General features: G+C 40.4%; 2 protein-coding genes across 5 annotated transcripts in view; both read right to left on the bottom strand.

Annotated features, from left to right (window-relative positions):
- The window catches only part of LOC310925890 (paxillin-like), a 39,610-nt gene extending 34,996 nt beyond the window's left edge, over positions 1-4,614 (bottom strand). For both annotated transcript variants that reach the window (XM_083887927.1, XM_083887930.1), the window contains exon 1: positions 4,405-4,614. In XM_083887927.1, coding sequence (XP_083744053.1) covers positions 4,405-4,417 — 13 coding nt within the window. In that variant the 5' untranslated portion in view covers positions 4,418-4,614. The remainder of the gene's footprint in view (positions 1-4,404) is intronic.
- A 4,461-nt stretch (positions 4,615-9,075) lies between these two features.
- On the bottom strand, positions 9,076-17,162 carry myl2a (myosin, light chain 2a, regulatory, cardiac, slow). 3 transcript variants are annotated; one of them, XM_083888716.1, is made up of 8 exons: positions 17,126-17,162; positions 15,789-15,881; positions 11,351-11,426; positions 11,166-11,270; positions 10,413-10,491; positions 10,179-10,227; positions 9,918-9,972; positions 9,076-9,464 (listed from the first exon to the last, which is right to left on the bottom strand). In XM_083888716.1, exons 1-8 carry the CDS (start codon positions 17,126-17,128, stop codon positions 9,295-9,297), a joined length of 630 nt encoding a protein of 209 aa, XP_083744842.1. In that variant the 5' UTR covers positions 17,129-17,162; the 3' UTR covers positions 9,076-9,294. The 3 variants fall into 3 exon arrangements, with proteins under 3 accessions (XP_083744842.1, XP_083744843.1, XP_083744844.1); XM_083888717.1 differs by having other exon boundaries at positions 9,918-9,969; XM_083888718.1 differs by lacking the exon at positions 9,918-9,972.
- Between the last annotated feature and the right edge of the window lie 3,087 nt (positions 17,163-20,249).

Here is a 20,249-nt window from a genome sequence, read left to right as displayed (position 1 = left end):
GCCCTACTAACCGTGTTAGAAGGCTATTGGCTGATTAGAAAACGCTTGTGCAATGATGTTCGCACAGCTGAAAACAGTTTGAAGGGCAAAATTATTATTTTGAATAAAAGTCATTATTTCTAATCTTGTCAATGTCTTGACTATATTTTCTATTCATTTTGGAACTCTTTCGATTAATAAAAGTGTGACTTTTAATGGAAAACAAACAAATTGCATAGGTGGCCCCAAACCTTTGAATGGTAGTGTACATACTGGGTCCCCTCTTCAGATCCCGCAATGCATCCAACACTTAAAAATGTAATCAATTATTACTATTTTTAAATGGAGGGGAAAAACAAATCCGTCCGTCACTCTCATTCCAATATCACGTTTACGACGAAGGGGAGGGGGGTATCTGCATCTTATGTGCCACATTTTTACAGGTCTCTGCTAAAACGATGACAGAATTTACAACCCTGTGACATGGTAATTACACTGCGTTGTGTAACACTCCTTTTATAAGCTGCAACTTTAAGGAAAGCCCTTCACCCATGTAAGCCGAGAGGGTCTCCAAAAATGTTCACTGGATATAGAGTGACCAATATTTTTGGTGCGGTCTCCTTCAAGGTGGCTGGTTTTGGCTCAAACTGGATACCAACAGGTGCTCCGTGACACAACGGGGAGAACACTTTGCCTTTCCCAAGAGTTCATAAGAGTGGTAAACATTACGAATGGATTTCGCAAGATGTTTGTTTATCATCTTTGACGTAATGACTGCATGGAGTTTTGTAGCAGTGAGTGTGACTAAGGGCCAATTCCAATTCCTATCTTAACCCTCAATCTTAACCCTCAAGCTCAACCCTTATCTTAACTGGCTTCAAACCAAGTGTTGAGGGTTATTTTGTCACTTAGAAATGGGACACCCCTTAAATGCAGATACGTCTTCAGACTGTAGGGGGCAGAATAACGTGAAAGCTGCGTCCAGTCTGTCAACTCCAAAAAAGAAGAAGAAGAAGAACACATTTACGTCACGATTATTTATTTATTATTTTATTTCAGTCAAGTTATTGTTGTTGTCAGTTAGTTATAAGATGATACTCATACAAATATTCAGCTGACAGTTACCACACACCACGACTTATTGAAGGGTAAACGATAGCAAACGATCGTGTGTCCGCACCGGCCGACTATTGACAAAAGATTGTAAAATAAAAAATAAATGTTACGCAACAATGACGTCAGTAATCCATAATATGGGCCTAAACTAAGATAATACAATGGTTTTCATCATTTTTATATCTCTATTAACAAAGAAAATACTTCATTTGTATCGCACTCGCTTCGCTGCTTTCAACGCCATCTTTCTTATGTGAAAACACGCAATGCATTCTGGGTAGCCCTTGCTCCCAAGGGTGGTCTCGGAAAATCTCAATATTGAGGGCGATACAGCCCTTAAACTTGGCCCTCAACTTAATTTTTCTGAGAATCAGGACAGAACTTGCACTAGAGGGAGCGCACATTTTTGAGATTGAGGGTTAAGATTGAGGATTAAGCAAGGAATTGGAATTCACCCTATGCTTCGCTGTATTTTCAGCATGTCGTGGTAAACTTAACCTTAGAGTTACCAAGGTAAACTCAAATGTAAATTCATGCAAAATATTACCAGGACACCAACAGCACTGTGCGAGGCGCATTACTTTAACTGATAGGAACGACAGCAGCTCAGTGCTCGAGTGAGTTGTCTTGGTAAAACTATAGTTTAAAGCAGCTTTGAGTGGCCATCAAGACTAGAAGAACACTATAGGGCTCTTGTTTGTTTACAAACACTGCGGATGCGCGCGCAGCACGGGTGCAGAAGGGCACTACTCAGCGTTTAAGTAGCAGTGTTGTCGTGAAGTTAGTCTGCTCTCATGTACGAATTCAGACGGCTAAAAAAAAGGAGATGTTTTCCTCGTACTACGCCAACTTGTCGCCTAGTGATAAAGCAAGTTATGCTTGGAAATTCACCTTGGTGAATGGGATACAGCTTGATGACCCATATTCTTTAGACACTGGAGTGGATTAATAACGAGAAGAAGTGGCCCCGTCTGCAGTGGCCCGATATCCACACGTACCTGATCGACACTCCGAGTCTTTATTCCAAGGAGAACTTAAAGGTCACATAGAGTAGTCCTGTTGCACATAAATGTTAGTTATGGAGGTCTACTTACATATATTAACTTGTGTTTATGGTCAAAAACCTCCTAGTTGCTGTAAACGAGCTGATAGAAATCCTCTTTTCTGACACATTTCGTCAGCCGCGATGTATCAGAGTGAACTCTCACACCCAGAAGACAGAGTCTTGTGATTGGCCAGTACTATTCAGCACATCCGCTCTCAGAAGCACAGCTCCCCCCTCTGGAACGGTGGATGCACTGAGCCTCATTATCAAAACATTGTTTTAACAGTGTTTAACAATAGCTTCTTCACGACTCCCGGCCACAGTCCCTTTGACGACCTTTGACCCGTAGTCAGACCCAGAGTCAGAAGACACTGTCGCTCGTGAAACACCTCCACAACGGACGTTATTCTTCTTCTGCGGTTCAATGTACGCAACCGGATGTGCCCGGACTAGTGCCCGGAGCAGGACGATCAGGAGAACCGCTGCTTACGTAACTATTACGGGATTTTCAGAGATCTCGCTGAGCCCCGAGATTACAATAAACACAGTGATCTTAGCAATGGCTGAACTGTTTGTTTAGAACCTTCAGGGCTTCATAAACAAGGTAATGACGCAGATACACACTAAAAAAACAGCGTTAATAGGAACTTCCGGTCTAGTTCCGCTTTAAAGTCCTACACGACTCTGGATGCTTCCCAAAGTGAACTGTTACAGTATTAGCAACACAACTTGTCCAGATTTTTACCGGCTGCTTCCTACGGCTCACTAAACTACTCTGGGAAGGGCGAGCAGAACAAGTACGGCGGACAACCTGAGTGTCTTTAAAGGTGAAGTAAGTAGTCTATAGTGCCATCTAGAGGAGAGGCTGAAATTCACAACAAAGAACTGCTGCTCTGCTCACCCCCTCCCTTCCCTAAGCGCTACGGTGTCCTCAGCTGGTCAAACTTCGTCCTCGTCGTCTTTCTCCGTGTCAGCAGATGAGGTTCGTGAGGCGAGGGAGAGGGCGGAGCTACCGCGGCCGTAGCAGACGAAGCGGAGAGAGAGGAGGCGGGACTTCAGCTACAAGTAAAGAGACGCTTGATTTGTTCTCTCGCGTTTGTCCTTACAGGCTCCGGTAGAAACATGGCGTCTCGCTGCTAACAGTGGCAACGCAACCGCGGCCTGAGACCATGTTATTTTACTGTCCCTTTAAAGGTACAATATGTAGTATTTATGGGTTTATATAACCCAAAATCCACTTTTTTATACATATTATGTGCTCCTGCATTGTCTAGTCGCTGTATAATAGTTGTTGTTTCATTTACGTTGTTTCATTCATGTTATTTATGTCATAAATAACATGACCGCGGACCGCGGTTGCATAGCCAATGTTAGCAGCGAGACGCCATGTTTCTACCGGAGCCTGTAAGGACAAACGCGAGAGAACAACACAAGCGTCTCTTTACTTGTAGCTGAAGTCCCGCCTCCTCTCTCTCCGCTTCGTCTGCTACGGCCGCGGTAGCTCCGCCCTCTCGCGAACATCACGAACCTCATCTGCTGACACGGAGAAAGACGACGAGGACGACATTTGACCAGCTGAGGACACCGTAGCGCTCATGGAAGGGAGGGGGTGAGCAGAGGAGCAGTTCTTTGTTGTAAATTTCAGCCTCTCCTCTAGATGGCACTATAAACTACTTATTTCCCCTTTAAGAGGTTTTATTCTACACACAACACAATAGGTCGTAAACAGACTTCACGAGTGAGTCACAGAACGCGGCAGTTCCTCTCCCGGCCGCCACGATCGCTGCTGAGCTCAACTGAACTAAAGAAAGGAACGAATCAGTTCATGAAAGTGATCACCGGTCAGTTCGTTCACTCGTGACCGTCACAACACAAGTGAGAGACAGTTACGTAAGCTGTCACAAAGGGTTCGTGTGTGTGTCAGACAAGCGGACAAGTTTATGATAGTTATGACGATTAAAAAGTCCTGCAGTACACTGGTGTAGCTGTACACTGACACGTTAATGAGATTAATGAACATGTCAGCTGCGTTTGTGTCAGGCCTTTCTGGACACGGTACCTCAGCTGAGCCTGGTTAACTTCACCTACGAAGCCCGTATATTTATCCACCATCCAGTGTTAGCCACCGTTCAAGCTAAACAACAACGATACTATTTCGGTTAGCATAATTGTTTGTGTTTACAACACGCACACATACACACACACACACACACACACACACCACGCGCTGCTGCCAGTGTTGCGTTCACGGTGAGAGAACTCACCTAAATCATCCATGTTGTGGCGGAAATCGTTCCAATGCTGAGAAGAACCGGACCGGGGTCCTCTGCTGTCGACCACAGCCGGACGGAGAGCAGCCAATTCGGGCTCCAGATCGCGGACCGTCCGCTCACACGTCGCGTGCGGTGGAAAGCGACGAAGTTTTCAAGTTTTCAAGCTCCACGAGCCTCGAAAACACTCCCAAATACACACACTCCCTCCTCCTCCCCTACCTCCTCCTCCTCCTCCCCTACCTCCTCCCTCCACCTCTTCCACCCAAGTCTTCAACATCCAGCCGCCCCCAAGCCTCGCTCACACCGACCCGGAGACATGGACAGTGGCGCCATCTAGCGGAGACTTGGACTCTTTACAAACGGTTTATTCGCTTGGTAACTTTTTTCCAAAGTTGTTGACCCCGGTTCGCCTGACATAAATATTCATATATTCCTTTGTATATCGCGTAGGACGGAAGCGTATTGCATTCACTTGAAAAAAAAAAAAAAAAACTGTTTTTCTCACTAATTACTTTTCGGATTGATTTTTTGAATAATCTTTTTTTCTGTTTTTCGGAGTAATTTTTTTTCTGTTTTTCGGAGTAATTTTTGTTTCTGTTTTTCGTGCAAATTTTTTTGCCCTGTTTTACGGAGTAATTTTTTTTCTGAGTTTAGAGAGCATTTGAAATAATAAACACATTCACTCCTCTATTGAGAGTTCGATTTATAACAACATGGATGGCTTGTTTAGTTTAATCAAGTTTTACTTTGATCTGGGTTTAAGACACTGGGAGATAGTCCTGTCTTTAAGTCACATAGATGGTATTATCATTAGTTTGTCTACTTTACGCAGGCACCTGAGGACTTTGCGGTTGTTTTAATTGACCCGCTACGGTAGATCATTTATGAGGCATGTATGTTTCGGGAAGGAGTCACCATATGTGTATGCATGGATGTATATCCAAGGGTGTATGGGAGTCACTTGCAGGTTGGAGGTTCTCGCGAGAGTTCTCGATAATTCAGAAAAAAAATTACTCTGTAAAACAGGGAAAAAAGATTTGCACGAAAAACAGAAAAAAAAATTACTCCGAAAACCGGAAAAAAAATTACTCCGAAAAACAGAAAAAAATTACTCCGAAAAACAGGAAAATAATTAGACAGAAAAACAGAAAAAAGATTATTCAAAAAATCAAACCGAAAATTAATTTGTGAGAAAAACAGGATTTTTTTTTTCAAGTGAATGCAATACGCTTCCGTACCGTAGGACGTCATCTCCATCATTTACCACATTTATTTTAACCAAAAATAATAACATTATAACACAATAACATTGTAATTTTAACCAAAAATAATAATAATCAACAAAATATAACCTATGTCTGTAATCATTGGAATCAGTTGTGCGTGTGGGTGCATGGATGCGTTTGTGTTGTATGCGAAACTAAGACCAAACAATATGAGCTGCAGAGTGCCAGGCCAGAAATGGTGAGAGAGCGCGAGTACGGCTGAACTGCAGGGCTTTAAAGACACAGCCCCCCCCCCCCCGCCCCAAGACTGCACACACCTGAGGTTCAGTTAAAAGAATGTTAACAAAGAATTGAAGATGTAAGAGACAAAATACATAATAAACAGGCAGTGGATACTGTTCAACAAAAAACGAAATGTAACCAAAAGAGGACTACCTTAAAGCGGAACTAGACCGGAAGTTCCTATTAACGCTGTTTTTTTGGTGTGTATCTGCGTCATTACCTTGTTTATGAAGCCCTGACGGTTCTAAACAAACAGTTCAGCCATTGCTGAGAACGTTGTGTTTTATTGTAATCTCTGGGCTCAACGAGATCACTGAAAATCCCGTAATAGTTACATAAACACCAGTTCTCCTGAACAACCGATCGTCCTGCTCCGGGCACTAGTCCGGGCACTAGTCCGGGCACATCCGGTTGCGTACATTGAACCGCAGAAGAAGAATAACGTCCGTTGTGGAGGTGTTTCACGAGCGACAGTGTCTTCTGACTCTGGGTCTGACTCCGGGTCAAAGTCATAAAAGGGACTGCGGCGGGGAGTCGTGAAGAAGCTATTTTTAAACACTGTTAAAACAATGTTTTGATAATGAGTAGCAGTGCATCCGCCGTTCCAGAGGGGGGCGCTGCGCTTCTGAGAACGGATGTGCTGGATAGTACTGGCCAATCACAAGACTCTGTCTTCTGGGGGTGAAAGTTCACTCTGAAATCTCGCAGCAGAAAAACACTGTCAGAAAAGAGGATTTCTATCGGCTAGTTTACAGCAACTAGGAGGTTTTTGACCATAAAAACAAGTTAATATATGTAAGTAGACCTCCATAACTAACATTTATGTGCAACAGGACCACTCTATGTCACCTTTAACAATCAGTGAATCAAACAACAACAAAAAAATCATCCCTATACCCAGTGTTTCTACACATTAGTTAAACCTCCTGTGGTGCATAAACAGGATCTATTTTCTGAATCTTCACAGTAGTACTTTGCCGTTCAACATGGCCTAAAACCAAAAAGATGTCAAATGTAAAATCAAATGTAAGCGTTGTAAAGGAACAAGAGCAGAAACCTATTGCATCCCTCTGTGCACATTCTTTGATGTTTTCTATCATTCATCTCTAAATACTCTTGGTAAGACACCGATTTTAGAAACGCCTCTGCATTTATGACTGTCAGCTTACAGGAAATAATCAGTCTGGCTTTTTGAAAACCAGGAAGTGACTGTGCATTATAGTCAGTTCTGTGTCACTGCTAGTTCAATGTTTCTAAAAAATAAGGTGGGACAGTTTCGTATGTGGATGTGGATGCATGAACACGCACGAACACAGTGTAGCATCGGGTTTAAGTGGATCTTCTGATAGTCGTATTTTTAGGCTCATGCAATTGATCTGCAGTTCCCATTTTATACACTGAAGGTCGCTGTTGTACAAGTTTTACATATCACTTTTAGTGCTTGTTGGTAGAAGTCTGACTGAGGTTAACAGTAACCTAGTACAGTGCGTGAGAATTAGCTTAAATTATTTCCATTTGGCAGAAATTGAATAAAAATTATCCTGATGTTTTTTGAATGTACCTTAATGTATGAATTGTTGTTTTTTCATGGCCACAGAATGAGCCATTTATATTTATTGTAGGAGCTGGTCTCGTCTCTGGAGGCGGCCATGTTGGACCGCCATGTTTCTAATGGACGGACTTAACACTTTTTGAGTTTTAATAATAATAAAAATAATAATAATAATAATAACTGTAGGCTAACCATAGGTTCCTCTGCATGCTTGAAAGGGAAGGGTGAGGTGAGAGATATGCAGCTGCAACATGCAATTCATGCATGCGTTCATTTTGCAGATTTTCCTTTTTAATGTGACCTATATTTGGTTCCATATCAAAGCAAAAGCAAACACATTTTTTTTTTAAACGATGTCAAATGTCCCCTTGAATATTGTTATTGCTGTATGATAATATAATTTTTCCTGACCCTGCTCACCCTCCTGCTGACAGACAGGTTACTTGAGTTTGAGGGGGAAAAGGCATACCTAACCGTCCTTAAATGCACACAGTCTGTTTTAAAAGGACACATGATGAGAACACAACACTTAAAGGTGAAGTAAGTAGTTTATAGTGCCATCTAGAGGAGAGGCTGAAATTTACAACAAAGAACTGCTCCTCTGCTCACCCCCTCCCTTCCCTGAGCGCCACGGTGTCCTCAGCCGGTCAAATGTCGTCCTCGTCGTCTTTCTCCGTGTCAGCAGATGAGGTTCGTGAGGCGAGGGAGAGGGCGGAGCTACCGCGGCCGTAGCAGACGAAGCGGAGAGAGAGGAGGCGGGACTTCAGCTACAAGTAAAGAGACGCTTGATTTGTTCTCTCGCGTTTGTCCTTACAGGCTCCGGTAGAAACATGGCGTCTCTCTGCTAACAGTGGCTATGCAACCGCGGCCCGCGACCATGTTATTTAACATGACTTTTTGAAACACTACGAAAATGAAACAAAAACTATTATACATCGACTAGACAATGCAGGAGCACATAAAATGTATAAAAAAGTGGATTTTGGGTTATATAAACCCATAAATACTACATAGTGTCCCTTTAAGTATGTATGTGTTGACGTAAAGTTGACGTAAAGTTGACGTAAAGTTGACGTAAAGTATGGTCTGGCCCTAAAATGCTGGCTCCCTCTCCCTCTCCCTGCCCTGGACACTTTGGAAGGAATAATCAGGGCTTTTCACCCTCATCGACCCACCAGGGTCAGGCAGGAGGAGAAGGTGAGAGGAGTCACTTTTTTAGCATCAATGTTGTGGTCCACCGCCACCCACACCCCCCTGAGTATAGCATTACAGTCCCAGCACCAAAATAGCAACAGGGCTTTGTCTCACTAAACCCTCTGTTTCAGTGGCCCAACATTATATATAACAAACAATGCAACACCAATGGTTTTGGATTGATGTCTTGAGGATTTCAGAGTTCCACACCCACCTGCTCGCTATTCTCCAGTGCACACATTCACTACCTAACATGGAATTAAAGAGTAGCATGGTGTTTAAGTGCTAATGATCCTGTGATCACATGAGCATCTCTCATGGGAATCTTTTGCATGTAGAGTCCTGTCTTTGGAGTCACCCCCAGATAAAACATTTCATATAACTCAGGCTGGTCACTGTCTTCGGAAAACCTTTATTAGACGAACACGCACAGAGATGGATCGAATAGATTGTTTTTCTATAAAGCAGAGACGGGTGATTGGTTTTGGCATCTGTAAAAAAAAAGAGTGTGGGGAGGGAGAGTGTTCAGTATGTTGACATTATCAACGGTCCATTTTTGTGCGCTTGAGAGGGGAAAGTTTCCCCTAAATCCTCTTGTGCTCTTGAGTGAGAACTGTACAGAAACATTTAAATCGGGGGGGGGACAACAGCTGGTGCTGTATCTCCTTTAGTGGGGTCTGTTTGAACATTGTTCACTCCTGGTCCTTTTCCTCTCCGTGGGTAATGATGTGGACCAGGTTCTTGTAATCCAGGTTTCCCGCCACATCTGGAGGGAAGGCAGTGAACATCTGCTCCATCTGACCAACAAAGAGCATATATTAAAACAGCTGTATAGCCCCTCACATGAACAACATACACTCACTGCCCACTTTATTAGGTACAGCTGTTCAATCTGTAGTATTGATAGAATAAGACAAGGACAACTAACAAAATAAAATGCGATGTAGTGAGGCCAAAGGAGCGTGTATGGACCATAAGTTTCAAGGTGAGTAAGGGAACAAAATGTAAAGTCAAGAACACTGTGTGCAAAATACAGGGGGGTCTGGGGGGGCCCGACACCCCTGATTAACCCTCGAGACCCCCTTAAATTTGAGGGGAGTCTAAACTACGGCCGGACGATTAATTGAATTTTATTCGTGATTTCGATTTCTGGCTTCTCACGATCATAAAAACATTATATAATCGAAGAAAAAACGATTCACGCGCCGCACGGCGCGGCGTGTATGTAAACTCCTATGCTAGAAAAACACCTTGAATGCACCCGTGTGTGGATCCAGTTCTCCGGGTGAAAATGCTTTGTTGCTGCTGGTTCAAGATGACAGAGTAAACAGTAAGTCATATCACCATAGTCAATAATTGTTTAAACTAAACTATGCAAAAGATCGTATCTGAATGCACTCTGTATGGGAGGGAGGAGAGCTGTTTATCCCTCTGCTGGTTGGATTCACACACACAGCAATCTGCCATAATAACGATAATGAGCTAAAAAAAAAAAAAAGACCACATTGTACCTCTTCAGCAGAGAATCGGTCGGCTTGTGTCGTTAGCATCTCTGTCACACTGGAAAAAAAATAAAGAGACAGAGAGAGAGATGACGATTGTCTGTGTCCACACAGGAGGAAATGTGACGGTCCTGATGGATTTGTGTAAAGGGGCGTACGATGACGCCATACATTGAGAATACATTCAAGTCTATCTGCAGTCAATTGCAAAATGAGGTGGTGCAAATGTGTTAATCCACTTACTAATCCTTTCTCAGCACACCCTTCGCTTCAGGGTCAAAGACTTTAAATGCGTTGAGGATGGTCTCCTCTGGATCGGCACCTACGTCAAAACAGCCGTAAACATTCTGGAAATGTGTTTCAGGTTTTTTTTGGCACTTAACACTTAACTGTGCTCTAGTGTGATGTAAGGAGATAATATTATAGTAATACCGTGTTATAATAGACAGATAACAGCTTGATAATGAGAATTACTATAGGCTACAATCAGTGCGACTCCTTCAGTAAAGGGTAACTAAACCCTCTATTCTGAGACCAACTCAGTCCAGTGCCCCATTTTGAAAAATGCCAAGAAGTGGATTGAGAGCAGAGGGAAGGAGAGTGGGCAGTGCCTGTGTATATAAAAGGGGGAGGAGTCTGGCACAAAAGACCTTGTGCCGATGGGACAACAGGGAGATGAAAGCTTGTAAAAAAACAACTGATTTGAATAAATGTTTACACTAAACATTACTATATAACCCATATACATGGGTTTTCACCTCTTATACCAGTTACACTTTAAGTAGAAATGTATCCTCAGTTATTTTCCAAATGCATTTTTCATTGTTATTACCAGGCTGAAATAAGACGGTATTACCATGTTATATCTTCTCTATTCCAAAATCATTACCATACTATCACCACATACATTGTTACTGACAGTAATGTTAAATGTAACAGGTTTTTTTTTAAATGTATTTATTAATTAATATTTTATGGGTTTGTTTCCATAGTTACCTTTCAGTTTCTCACCAAACATGGTGAGAAAGACGGTGAAGTTGATGGGTCCTGGAGCCTCTTTGAGCATCTCATCGATCTCCTCCTGCTTCACATTGAGACGACCTGTGGCGTAAGCAGAGGGAACACAGTCACTACACACCGTTCTCTGTTGTTAGCTCAATGCTAATATAAGACCAGCTCACCTAGAGCAGCAAAAGTGTCTCTGAGGTCGTTCTTGTCTATGAAGCCGTCTCTGTTCTGGTCCATGATAGTGAAGGCCTGAGGTCAGAGCAACAGGAGAAAGTACAGATCGTGTCATTATTCATGATGGCGATGCAGCCTTTCAGCAGCAGCTCCTGTAAATGTATGAGATTGTATTATTCCCACCTAATTCAAATCAATCTAACTCACATATCAGTCAAATTCAGATCTATCCATATGTATCGATCTCATCCAAATCTATCCATCTAATCCCAAACTATCCAGCTTATACAATCAATCCAAAATCTATCCTTCGAATCCAAAATCAATCTATTAAATCCAAATCTATCCAGCTGATCCAAATCACTTTATCTAATCCAAATCTGTTCGTCCGGTTCAAATCAATCCAAATCTACCCTTCAATCTAATCCAGATATCTACATCATCCAAATGTAATCTAAATATCAATCTAATCCAAATCCAAATAAATGTATCTATCTAATACCAGTCTATTCCAAGTGTATTCCAAATCAGCCAATCTAATACAAGTCTAAATATATCATTCAAATCCAAATATATCTAATCCATGGGTGTCAAACTCTGGCCCGCGGGCCAAATTTGGCCCGCCGTGTAATTTCATTTGGCCCTTGAGGCAATATCAAATTAACATTAGAGCTGGCCTAATGTTAATGACCAAATTTTTTTCGGCCAAAATTTGACAAAAACGTCATACTATACTATGTCGTCAAAAATTTGAAAAAAAAAATGTACCAAATTTTGGCCTGCCGGTATTCAATTTTTTATTTAAATTTTATTTAATATGCCATTGATGTTTTTTCGTTTGTTTTTTGAAAGTTGATTTTACACTATTAAGTTATATAAGCGTTGCTTGTTCCATATTCAGTGTTAAAGCAAATCAGTGTAGCAAACTGAGCAATAATTAACGTTTTATTCATGCACTTTCTCTTGCTACTTCAAGGCTTGAATGTTTGATTCATTCATTATTGTTATTTTATTTTCAAATGTATTATTAGCCTGTGGACAAAGTTTATCTTGATATTTACCTCAGAAGGCTGCAAATAGAAAAGAGGCATTCAATTTTTATCTATCCATTATCTACCGCTTATCCTGTATTTAAGGTGCATTCAATTTTTATTTAAATTTTATTTGATATGCCATTGATATTTTTTTATTATTATTATTATTATTTGAAACTCGATTTTGCATGTCAGTATAAAGTTATATAAGCCTTGCTTGTTCAATATTCAATGCAAAACTTGTTTGGGTCCCTATTAAAAGGTTAATTTGTTCAACCTTGGCCCGCGGCTTTGTTCAGTTTTAGATTTTGGCCCACTCTGTATTTGAGTTTGACACCTCTGATCTAATCCATCTATCTATTTTAATCTAATCTATCAATATCTTTCTCTCTATCTAATCATTACAGGGGTTCTCAAAGTTCTGATACCTGAGGCCAATTTAGGAACCCAACATTGGACTGAGGGTTGCCAAAGGAAAAAAAAAAACAGAAAGAAATCCTGTTAATAATAATTTATAATAATTGTAATGACCAGATTGCAGTTGTACAGTTTACACTTATTGCTCTGTATCCAGTAATGTCCAATAAACATTTAACAAGCTTAGTAGCTACTGGATTAAAACTATCAACTGTAATTCAGAAATGTTTCTGCGGGCCACACCTTGAGAACCAGTGATCTAATCCAAACCAATCCGAAGCCTCTCTCTCTCTCTCTCTCTGGTTACCTGTTCAGACAACTACTGGTGTTACAGAAATGGAATGACACATTTCTTTCAGCTGCTTTTTTTCTCTGTACACTAGACAAGAAAACCTCACTAAGTATTTATAACCTGTGAGGTTAAACCCCCGGGGGTTTAGTGTGGCATCCCGGCCACGTCCAGCAGTTTAACTGAAGCCTAATCACTGATGACACCGCCTGGATGTCTGGGCACCACTGAGCCTCATACCAACATGCCACACACACACACCCTGCCCTCAAATCATGGACGGAAGGAAAATGGACAGGTGGACATACAATGAAAAAGAAAAAGAAAAAACACGCAGATGCATAATATCCAAAACAAACAACCATTATTGTCGTTGCATTGTCATCAGGTATACGATGCAATTGCTGTGCTTCTCCGGGCCAGTGCAGGAGTAAGTATAAATGTGGTCAAGTAAGAATAAAATATAATAAGTAAAACTACATTAAAGGGATTTTAGCGTTCAGGGAAAGAAGTTTTTTTTTGTTGTTTTTTTTAAGTGTGTTTGTCCTGCTTTTTAGGCACCTGTACATCCTGCATGAGAGCATGAGGTTCAATAAGTGTTGTCCTGGGTGTGAGGGGTCACCATTGTGCTGTCTAAAGTAAGGGACAGCCAGTGGCTAATGTCACCCTAATGCACAAATCATACATTAGAAATTAGCCTCATTTTACACATGACCCCCCCCCCCACACACACACACACACATTCTTGTACTTGCTGCATACTGAGGACTGGGTTGCTGACAAAGTGAGGACCAGCATTTCCACTTCATAAATCAACACAATTACAAATATCTACTTCATGAATGACATCTACAAAGAACTACTGGTTGCAGTACCATAACATGTCTGCAGGTGGAGCCCCAGAGCAAAAAGGGCTGGAAAACTTTTTCGATTTTTTTAAAATTATTTTTGGTCCAAAATTTGACAAAAACGTCATACTATACTATGTCGTCCAAAATTGGAAAAACAAATTTGACCAAAAATTTTTTGGCCAAAATTTGACAAAAACGTCATACTATACTATGTCGTCCAATATTTGAAAAAAAAATGTACCAAAATTTTTTTCGGCCAAAATTTGACAAAAACGTCATACTATACTATGTCGTCAAAAATTTGAAAAAAAAAATGGACCAAATTTTTTTCGGCCAAAATTTGACAAAAACGTCATACTATACTATGTCGTCAAAAATTTGAAAAAAAAAATGTACCAAATTTTTTCGGCCAAAATTTGACAAAAACGTCATACTATACTATGTCGTCCAAAATTTGAAAAACAAATTTGACCAAAATTTTTTCGGCCAAAATTTGACAAAAACGTCATACTATACTATGTCGTCAAAAATTTGAAAAAAAAAATGTACCAAATTTTTTTCGGCCAAAATTTGACAAAAACGTCATACTATATACTATGTTGTCCAAAATTTGAAAAACAAATTTGACCAAAATTTTTTCGGCCAAAATTTGACAAAAACGTCATACTATACTATGTCGTCAAAAATTTGAAAAAAAAATGGACCAAATTTTTTTCGGCCAAAATTTGACAAAAACGTCATACTATACTATGTCGTCAAAAATTTGAAAAAAAAAATGTACCAAATTTTTTTCGGCCAAAATTTGACAAAAACGTCATACTATATACTTTGTCGTCAAAAATTTGAAAAAAAAAAGGTACCAAATTTTTTTCGGCCAAAATTTGACAAAAACGTCATACTATACTATGTCATCCAAAATTTGAAAAAAAAAATGTACCAAATTTTTTTCGGCCAAAATTTGACAAAAACGTCATACTATACTATGTCGTCCAAAATTTGAAAAAAAAATGTACCAAATTTTTTTCGGCCAAAATTTGACAAAAACGTCATACTATACTATGTCGTCCAAAATTTGAAAAAAAAATGTACCAAATTTTTTTCGGCCAAAATTTGACAAAAACGTCATACTATACTATGTCGTCCAAAATTTGAAAAACAAATTTGACCAAAAATTTTTCGGCCAAAATTTGACAAAAACGTCATACTATACTATGTCGTCCAAAATTTGAAACAAAAAAATTACCAAATTTTTTCGGCCAAAATTTGACAAAAACGTCATAAATATACTGTCGTCCAAAAAGTAAAAAAAAAATTACCAAATTTTTTCAGCCAAAATTTGACAAAAACATCATACTATACTATGTCGTCAAAAATTTGAAAAAAAAAAATTACCAAATTTTTTTCGGCCAAAATTTGACAAAAACGTCATACTATACTATGTCGTCCAAAATTTGAAAAACAAATTTGACCAAAATTTTTTGGGCCAAAATTTGACAAAAACATCATACTATACTATGTCGTCCAACATTTGAAAACAAAAATGTGATTTTTTTTCTTTGACAAATTGAGTATAGCATGTTATAGCAACCTAAGGAAGTGATTTCAATGAAAACAAAGTGAGAACCGGCCAAAATGTCCTCACTCCGTAAAAATGACCTCACTTTGTTGGTAAAAAACCCTCACTGGTCCTCAGTATGCCGTAAGTACAGGAACACACACACACACACACACATGTAGTATGCACCATGGGGGTTACCAGTGATGCAATATATAGATATATGTAGATATAGAAATTCTCTGCCAAATGGATGATAAGTGAATTTGAAATTGCTTCAGGATTTCTCACCTCTTTGAATTCCTGGATCTGGGCCTGTTCAAACATGGAGAACACGTTGGAGTTGGCGCCCTCTGCTGTCCTCTTCTTGGCTTTCTTGGGGGCCTTTTGGCACAGAGACAGAACGATGTGCCAGATAAATTAAAACTTAAATCAATTGTGTGAATTCATAAGAGGAAAATTACTTTCGGGCAATAACAACTGAATTAAAATCTCCCCCCGACCCAAAGTCATAGGAGGAAACAATTCAAGCCTCCAATTAGCAGGTGAAACGGAATGGAACGACAATATGTTTCCCTGGCGATCACATTAAAATACAGCACGTTGCTTGTAATTAAGGGCTTTTTTAATGTGGCAGCCAATCGTCAACCGGAAAGGGGATTTGCAGTTCAAGTCCCCATCAGGACAAGGGTCGGGGTCCTGAGAATGAAATGAATGAATGGGAGGGTTGGATCAGGACGATCATCCAGTGCTAAAATCTCTGCCAAATCAAATATGTGGATCATCTGCTGTGGCGACCCCTAGAGGGGGAGAAGCCGACAGAAAATAAAAAAAAATATGGCCTGTAATCAGTGGAAGAAAAGAAAAAAAAGCTTCTGCTGCTTTATCCTTCTCTGATCACCACAGCAACATGTGGAATATTTGTCAGAGTTTTAAGTGATTTCATTGGGTGGGAGGACTCAACTCAACTCAACTCAACTTTATTTATAGAGCGCTTTGGGCAGCTATAGCTGGTACAAAGTGCTTAACAGTACAATAAATAAAACATGGCACATAAAACATAGGAGACAAAATAAAAACAATAAAACAATAAAAATAAATAAATATATATATATATATATAAACAATAACACAATAACAATGTTTAAACAATAAAAAACTATAAAACTATAAAAAAATGTAAACAATAAAACACTAAAACAAGAGCAGAGTCTCATGCTGAGTTGAACGCAGAAGAATAAAAATGTGTTTTAAGATGAGTTTTAAAAATGGACAGTGAGGGGCCCTGTCTAATATGAAGCGGGAGGGCGTTCCAAAGTTTGGGACCGGCAATGGAGAAAGCTCTTTCCCCTCTGAGCTTCCGTTTAGACCTCGGTACCTCCAGGAGCAGCTGGTCAGCTGACCTGAGGCACCGAGCAGGAGCGTAAGGATGGAGAAGCTCAGAGAGGTAAGGTGGGGCAAGACCATTTAAAGATTTAAAAACAAATAAAAGAATCTTAAAATGGACTCTAAGACTCTGGACTGACTGACTATACTGCCCAAAAAACAAAACAAAACACACACACTCAATCCCTTCATCATCAAACACACACACACGCATGCACGCGTGCACACACACACACACTTACCATGGCTGAGCAGCTGGATGGTCAGACCAACAATGATGCCAGTGAACAATAGGCAGATGGTGGGAGGCTTTTGTACCCCCAACCCTCAGCTCCACTGGATGATATTTATAAACTATGTCCTCTTTAGGAAGTGACAGGTAAATGATGCTCCATACAGACCATAGCCTTCACGCACATGCACACACACACACACACACACACACAAAGAGACAAAGAGAGTGGAATAACTGGTTTAAAATATCAAGAGCAGACTGAAGGTTGAAGCACTTAATCACTTTAAACTGCGCTCCGTCTAAACTCTTAAGGATCATTGTCCGATCTATATAGTCAACAATGGTATTAATGCTATGAAAGTAATATACATAATAAGATAAAAGGTAGAGTAAACAATTCCTTGTGGACTCATTTGTTTCTCTGGACCACAGTCTCATTTCTCACTTTTCCAGATTTTATACAGATAGTGGAACATTCCATCATTTACTTTTGAAAATGTCACGATTAAAAATGACAATGAAACACATTATACTGTCATTCTCTTCAATATATATAAAAAAAATATATATTAAAAACAATGTATAATCTCATACTGTAGCAAATAGTTTAATACTGGTGGGTCACATTTGAATATTCTAAACTCCAGCGCATGAGAGATAGCGAAAGTAATGCAGGGCTCACAGTTTAAAGGTACAATGTGTAGTATTTATGGGTTTATATAACCCAAAATCCACTTTTTTATAAATATTATGTGCTCCTGCATTGTCTAGTCGCTGTATAATAGTTTTTGTTTCATTTTCGTAGTGTTTCAAAAAGTCATGTAAAATAACACGGTCGCGGGCCGCGGTTGCATAGCCACTGTTAGCAGAGAGACGCCATGTTTCTACCGGAGCCTGTAAGGACAAACGCGAGAGAACAAATCAAGCGTCTCTTTACTTGTAGCTGAAGTCCCGCCTCCACTCTCTCCGTTTCGTCTGCTACGGCCGCGGTAGCTCCGCCCTCTCCCTCGCCTCACGAACCTCATCTGCTGACACGGAGAAAGACGACGAGGACGACATTTGACCGGCTGAGGACACCGTAGCGCTCAGGGAAGGGAGGGGGTGAGCAGAGGAGCAGTTCTTTGTTGTAAATTTCAGCCTCTCCTCTAGATGGCACTATAAACTACTTACTTCACCTTTAAGCTGAGCATAAAGAAAACTTGGAAAAAGGCCAAAGATACAATTTTTAGTTAAATTCTTGTGCAGTGACAATGTGATCTCCTTCTTCCTGGACACTGGTGTTGACATTACAGAGCTAAGCTCAGTGATGTCAACACCAGTAAGCGTGACACGCTTAAGTACAGACGCTGAACACATCCTTACACAATGTGCGACGTCCCTCTGACCCATTAACAAGTGCTCGCGTATCACTTGTTGCTCCTCAGGTCAAGAAAAGTGAGAGTGTGAGAATGAGACTCCTGGGCCGAGGTGAGGAGGTGACAGCCTGCACACACACGTGTTTACGTATGTACTGTATGTGATCTATATAAAGAGAGGAGCTGAAGGCCTCCCTGCCGTCTGTCAGACACCGCGCTGTTGATGAACCAACAGCAGATGTCACCAGCGTCGTCTCTCGGCGCGATCTGAACGACGAGGTTAGAGTCAGACGAGCTCTTGTTAATCGACGACAGCATTAGCAGTGGCAGCTATTGTTGAAAACGTCAGCTCTGCTCTCAGGGTTTGACACGAGCCTCTGTGTCGCATTAGCTGAACACTGGGCTCAGACTATAAATAGACAAATATCTCCTTACACACAGTGGACGCGGACAAATGGCTGTTTCGTTAAGTGGCCTTGAGAGTGAGCGGCTGAGTCGAAGCTCAGCAAAACAGAAGAGTGCTTCAAAAGGTGACCACTGTTCATGTTCCTTCTATACTTACAGGGTTAATAAAGAAGAGGGTGAAGTAAAAAAGGCTTCATGAATATAAAGCAAATGAAGAGATTCTCCTCTTCACCAGAGGTGCTCCTAGACTCTGGGGGGGGCCTTCACCATTCCTCCCTATCCTCATCCACTTTAAACATGTATAACTTCAAACTATACACACTTACAAACATCAAATAATAAAATATTCTCTATACCATACATCAGGGGTTCTCAAAGTGTTGATACCTGAGGGCCAATTTAGGAACCCAACATTGGACTGAGGGCCGCCAAAGGGAAAAAAAACCAGAAAGAAATCCCATTTGTAATAATTTTAATGACCAGATTGCAGTTCTACAGTTTAGCGTTAAGTAATATAAGCGTTAATATAATAGCGCTTTATAATTTACTGGGTAATTACCCAGTATTTTGGCCATTGTCCTTACCTTCTAATTACAGGTTAATACCAAGTAACACATTTCTGTTACCATATATTTACTGGGTAAATAGCTAGTAATTGGGGGCTGTAGCTACCTGCTTATTACCAGCTTATAACACAATAATACACTAAAATTCACCATATAGAAACCAGGTAAATACCCAGTATTTTTGTTTACACTTATTGGTCTGTATCCAGTAATGTCCAATAAACATTTAACAAGTTTAGTAGCTCCTGGATTAAAACTATCAACTATAATTCATTGTGGGCCGCCAGAAATGTTTCTGCGGGCCGCCATTGGCCCCCGGGCCGCACTTTGAGAACCAACGCCAAACATGAATACAAAACAGTTGTTGGGTGGGTCTGACCACAAACAGTGGATCTAAATGTGCTGCTTCTGTACCTTTTTTGGAGCAAAGGCTGCCATCAAACCTCCCACGTCCCAACACCTTCAGCAGGCTTCAATGAGGTGGCTCATTACTGCCACTCGCAGGCCAGACACGGAAGTCTCCAATGCACCAGTCAGGCCCACACTTGTTTTCGTTCCACTCCAGGCTTGGATAATTCACCGATTTGAATGTGGCTTTGTATTGCTAGAATAGCAATAGTATTTTTTAGAAAATGTGCTTCCCTTCCCTCCCCTGACTTGTAAAAAAATCTGTTTTCCCTTATTCAAAACATTTTTTTTTTCTTTTTTTTGGGAAACTCGAGATCTCGAGTTTTCCAAAAAAATCTTAAAAAAAAAAAAAAATCTTAAAAAATATATTTTTTTTCTTTTTTTTGGGAAACTCGAG

This window comes from Microchirus variegatus, assembly GCF_963457635.1.
Source record: "Microchirus variegatus genome assembly, chromosome: 4".
In the NCBI taxonomy this organism is placed as follows: Eukaryota; Metazoa; Chordata; class Actinopteri; order Pleuronectiformes; family Soleidae; genus Microchirus; species Microchirus variegatus.
This window is presented reverse-complemented; position numbering and strand designations above follow the sequence as displayed.

What these genes read in the sequence shown, in the direction of transcription:
- myl2a (XM_083888716.1), bottom strand. An exon ending in GTTTGGTGAGAAACTGAAAG is followed by an intron (nt 10,492 to 11,165) that starts GTAACTATGGAA and finishes GTTTTGACGTAG; the next exon opens with GTGCCGATCCAGAGGAGACC. An exon ending in ACCGATTCTCTGCTGAAGAG is followed by an intron (nt 9,973 to 10,178) that starts GTACAATGTGGT and finishes ATCTTGAACCAG; the next exon opens with CAGCAACAAAGCATTTTCAC.